A 5,030-nucleotide genomic window follows, 5' to 3' on the forward strand; every position below is an offset into this window, starting at 1 on the left:
TTGTTGTTGTTGTTGTTATACCTGAACCTGACAGTCTGTGTGTGTGAATTATTATTATTATTATTATTATTATTATTGTTGTTGTTGTTGTTGTTGTTGTTGTTGTTGCTGCTGATGCTGCTTCAGCATTCACACTATTGTTTTCCTGTATTTTAAAAAAAAATTTGCTTAATTTTATTATTTTATTTATCCAAACGTTCAGCTCATACAGAAAAAAGCTGCTATTACTTTTGATTTGTGCAACTTTTGTGGTTTTCAAAATATTTACCTTTAGTTGCAAACATTTTCCTGATGGGAATACACTGAGATCTCTTCAATTACTCCAAAAACATTGTTTTCTCTGAAATCTGCTTCAGTGTACTTTTTCTACTTTTCCTGCTATTTTTAGTTTTTAGCTTGTCTTTTAAAACTTTCAGCTTTTAGCTAATTTTGGGCTTCTTTTAGCTTTAACAGTTTCAGTTTCAGCTTCTTGAGAAAATCTCAGCAGTCATTCAGCGCTCAGTGTTCACACTGCATTAAGGCTTTTCTTCGCTTTGTAAATTAATCAGCTCGTGTTATGAGATTTTTACACATTAGTATCATAATTTCAGTGTCAGTTTGTGTTTCTCCAATATGCACAATCTTCAAGACGGTGAAAGGAGTTACATCTGAATCAAGTGCCAAAGATGTGAGAGTCGGCGATGCCTATCAGAAAGAGAAGAATTGTAAAACATAAGAGAAAGCAGTAGTGAGTGTGTAGATGAAGACACAGAAGAAGCTCCAGAGGCAGAAAGACCAAATCCTGAGGGAGTGAAGGATGACGGCTGAAAGACAGAACCAGATTAAACCCAAAGGCTGTATTTGAGAAGATACTTCTGTCCTTCTCAGTCGATTGTGAAGTGAAACTCATGAAACTGATTTCTTTTGGCTTCTTCTTGGATCAGTAACTATAAGAGAATAAAACTGGACACAACACAAATCCATGTGAGCTGGAGGGGGAAAAATTAAAAAGAGTGCCATACCGTATTGTGCCCTGATGTTTTGTTTTTTTTTTTTCAATTTCTAAGATAAACTCAGGAAATCCATTTTAACAAATTAGTAAAGAAAACATGTTTGAAAAAAAATGTTTCAGAAGAGAAATTATTTTGTATTTTGCAAATCCTAAGTTCAAGAGAAGAGTTAGGGATGTCATCACATTGAAATAAAGAGTCAATAACAACATGCTCTGAATAAAAATGTTATTTTAGGATGTGTGGGTGCCTGTATAACACTGTAGGGGCCAGAGTATTGTTTAAATTTCATTTTAATCAGTAAACAGGTTGTATGGACTTCATAGGAGTGGACATATCAATAACTTAATTTTGAAAAAAATAAAGATTACTTAACATGTGTTTCAAACAAAAAACAAACGGTGTATAAAACCTGGTAATATTCCTTCACGAAAGATGGCAGCACCTCCAAATCACGCAGGATTTACAAACAGCATTCCGACGCGTTGTTGACGTCATCAAAACGCGACAGGCCTCTGCGTATAAACTACAGCTCTGGGAATGGGTGAGTCTCTGTTATGGGCCGTGGTATCCAAGCCTTTTAAGAAGGAAATAGAAGCTTAATTGGCGCTGACAAATATATTTTCGCTGAATTTTTCTCCGGAAGCTCTTTGTTTTTCAGCTGAACGCCTCTGAGCGGCTCGTTTTGTTCGCGTTTAAAACATTTTCGTGCTAATGTTAGCGAGCCGAGGCTGCGCTGTTTTTATCTCCAGCAGCGTCAGGTGAACAGCTAATAAAACAGATGTAATTAACAGGCATAATTGACGCAACACAGCAACGAAACCTGCGCAGATTAAAGTGACAAATTAAAACTTTATTATAGCGTCTGAATCCCAAAGTTATGGCTTCCAGGCGGACAGGCTACACGGCGGCTAGCATGGATTCATCTGCCGTCCACAATCGTAAACAAAGTATCATCAACAACCCGGACAGGATCGAGTCCTGCTATGATCGCAAAGCCCAGGGCAGCATGACCGTGACGTCGCTCAAATCCCGTCTGGCTCCGACCATACAGACCGCCATGTCCGCTGCCGTGGACACCCTGCTCGGTGAGGTGGTCCTGGTGCTGAACGAGACCCAGCAGGAGCTGCTGCACAAGGAGCAGGAGAACCAGAGGCTCAAAGTGCGGCTGGAGGTGTCCGAGAGAGAGCTGAAGACTCTGCAGGAGTGTCTGTGCAGCGCTCAGAAGCTCATAGACCAGCTGCAGGTGTCCTACACGGGCCCCCAGGCGATCAGTCAGTCCGTGTTTGCACCTTCCCTGTCCTCCATGGCTTCAATGACTGCAGGCTTGGACCGGGACCACCAGAACCCCAGGAGTGTGAACGGAGCAGGGGTGGACTTGGGTCTAGGCGGCTCTGTGGAGGAATCGATGCATGGGTTTGAACCCAGAGACGATTACAAAATGTGCCAGCTTTCCATCCAGCCAGACGGCTCTGTGACTAACCACGCTCTGGACTCGTTTGGATCCAGCACCTCTCATATGTGCTCAGATTCCAGCAGACAAGGTAAATATACAAAAAAAAAACCACACAATACTTCTGTAAATAGCCTAATGGTAGTAGTGTTTTACCAGTACAGCCTCTGCTTATCACCTCTGTGTGTTTCATTTGTTCTTAAGATGACAGGCAGCCTCAGGGACCAGGTGGCGCACCCAGATTTGAGATTAAAGAGGAGCAGGGACTAGCTTCTGGCCCTGCTCAGCCCGGCAGGAAGGATCCCGGGTTGCATACCGACAGCCAGAACGTGGATGGAGAGGGATCTTCCCTCACCGTGGGGGACATTGGTTATGGTCAAGTTGGAGGTGAAGGAGGCTCCCAGCGCTCTTTCGCTCACTCGCTGCGACACCAGAGAGCGGTGCGTGAATGTAGCAGTGCCTTGCAGCAGGGCGGACTCGATGATCAGAAACCTTTGCTCAGGTCTTCAGCGGCAGGCAGAGGAGGTGGCGTTTCACCAGGCCGAGCAGAGGACTCTGCAGGGCCCTCAGCTCCTGACCCAGCAGGGGAGCCCTCTGCGGATCGCCCCCACCACTGCCTGGAGTGCGGGAAGACCTTCCGCCTGATCTCCAGCCTGAAGAAGCACATCCGCATCCACACGGGCGAGAAGCCCTACCCGTGCGGCGTCTGCGGCCGCCGCTTCCGCGAGTCGGGCGCGCTCAAAACGCACCTGCGCATCCACACCGGCGAGAAGCCGTACTCCTGCTCCGAGTGCGGAAACTGCTTCCGCCACTTGGACGGCTTGCGCAAACACCGGCGCACGCACACAGGCGAAAAGCCCTACGTGTGCGCCATCTGCGGGAAGCGCCTGAGCCGCCTGCAGCACCTCAAACACCACCAGCTCATCCACACCGGCGAGAGGCCGTGCTGCTGTCCATTCTGCAACCGCACCTTTAAGGAGCCGGCGGCGCTGCGGAAGCACGTCCGCACGCACCGCGAGGAAGGCGGTCACATGGGAATAGGCCCCAGTGACGACACGGACCCGGACGCCATGGACGACATTAACAACCTCCACCCCGCAGCTCCCTCTCCTCAGATGAGGTTTGGAGAGTGGGGGGCAGAGGAGGACGACGGCTCGGCCGTGGACTGTGTGTAGGGCCTGGTTACAAAACGGAAACTGTTGTTGCTTTTGTATGAAACACACTCTAGATGTCAAACATGGTGAAACACGTTTTTTCTGTCTCGATCAGCATCAGCTCATCTTTGTTACATGCTTTAATTTATTTTTTTAGTAAAGCACCAGACTTCATGTAAGCTAGTTTAAACCCTCATTCTTACATTTGAAAATAATTCACCACACATTTTTAACGCTGTGCAACAGCCGTGCACAGGTTGATCTTTGCACAGGAAGTTGTTGTTTGCAAAAAAAAACATCTTGCAGTTTAGTAGCACAAGTGGACCTAAAGCGACACAATTGACTTAAAGACCCTCTCAAACAAAAACTGAGCCTCGGCTGCTGTTTGACTGTCCTTGAAGCGGGTTTTTGACAGGACTGACTTTCTGTTTCTGGTTACGGATGGAGACATGGTTCTGGCTCATGCTTCACAGAGAGAAACCAACCACATTCAGTTACCGGCCCTTCAACACCTCATTTAAAGTAGTTTTCACAACTCCGAAAAGTATTCTTTTTAAGATGACTAAAATGGTTTTAAGTTTAATCAGACTTATTGCTACATAATGACAGTATTTTAGGAGGTGTTTATAAAGTAGAAAATGTACATAGTGTCAGCTCATTAGCTTGTTCTGCCTTTATAACCCCACAAAATTCCTAAAGATCCTAATAGAAGTCAACAGAAATCCAGATGAAATGTGCCAAACCTACAGAAACCTTTTGGACTCAGTATATGTTATAATTATTCCTATTAAACATTTTTTCAAAGTTTTTCTCAACCTCTACACTTGCTCTATAATAGAGGTATTGTTTTACATTTGACTTGTCATGTTTAGTACCAAACATTTAAACACAGTTACTTGTTCCTGGTTCATCTGACCTGTGTTTTAGGAAGCAGCATTTCTTTAAAACATCCATCTTCTTCCGCTTATCCGGGGTCGGGTCGCGGGGGCAGCAGCCTAAGCAGGGAGACCCAGACTTCCCTCTCCCCAGCTACTTGGGCCAGCTCCTCCGGGGGAATCCCAAGGCGTTCCCAGGCCAGCCGAGAAACATAGTCCCTCCAGCGTGTCCTGAGGTCTTCCTCTGGGCCTCCTTCCGGCGGGACGTGCCCGGAACACCTCACCAGGGAGGCGTCCAGGAGGCATCCTCACCAGATGCAACTCAACTGGTGAGAAAACTCATTTTGGCTGCTTGTATCCACAATCTTTTTCTTTCGGTCACTACCCAAAGCTCGTGACCATAGATGAGGGTAGGAACGTAGATCGACCGGTAAATCGAGAGCTTCGCGTTTTGGCTCAGCTCTCTTTTCACCACAGCAGACAGGTACAGCGCCCGCTGTCTTTAAAACATTACGATGTAAAAATAAATTACACATGCCGGTGAAGCCTTTCTAAGCAG

At 46.1% G+C, this 5,030-nt stretch overlaps 1 protein-coding gene across 1 annotated transcript; it reads left to right on the top strand.

Annotated features, from left to right (window-relative positions):
* Positions 1 to 1,486: 1,486 nt before the first annotated feature.
* si:ch1073-224n8.1 (zinc finger protein 213) lies at positions 1,487 to 4,652 on the top strand. The gene is made up of 2 exons (XM_017431926.3): positions 1,487 to 2,533; positions 2,647 to 4,652. The coding sequence occupies exons 1-2, from the start codon at positions 1,870 to 1,872 to the stop codon at positions 3,615 to 3,617; spliced, it is 1,635 nt and encodes a 544-aa protein (XP_017287415.1). The 5' UTR covers positions 1,487 to 1,869; the 3' UTR covers positions 3,618 to 4,652.
* Positions 4,653 to 5,030: the final 378 nt, after the last annotated feature.

The sequence above is a fragment of the Kryptolebias marmoratus genome, linkage group LG13, assembly GCF_001649575.2.
Source record: "Kryptolebias marmoratus isolate JLee-2015 linkage group LG13, ASM164957v2, whole genome shotgun sequence".
NCBI lineage: Eukaryota > Metazoa > Chordata > Actinopteri > Cyprinodontiformes > Rivulidae > Kryptolebias > Kryptolebias marmoratus.

What these genes read in the sequence shown, in the direction of transcription:
- si:ch1073-224n8.1 (XM_017431926.3), top strand. Translation starts at nt 1,870, where the DNA reads ATGGCTTCCAGGCGGACAGGCTACACGGCGGCTAGCATGGATTCATCT. An exon ending in CTCAGATTCCAGCAGACAAG is followed by an intron (nt 2,534 to 2,646) that starts GTAAATATACAA and finishes TTTGTTCTTAAG; the next exon opens with ATGACAGGCAGCCTCAGGGA.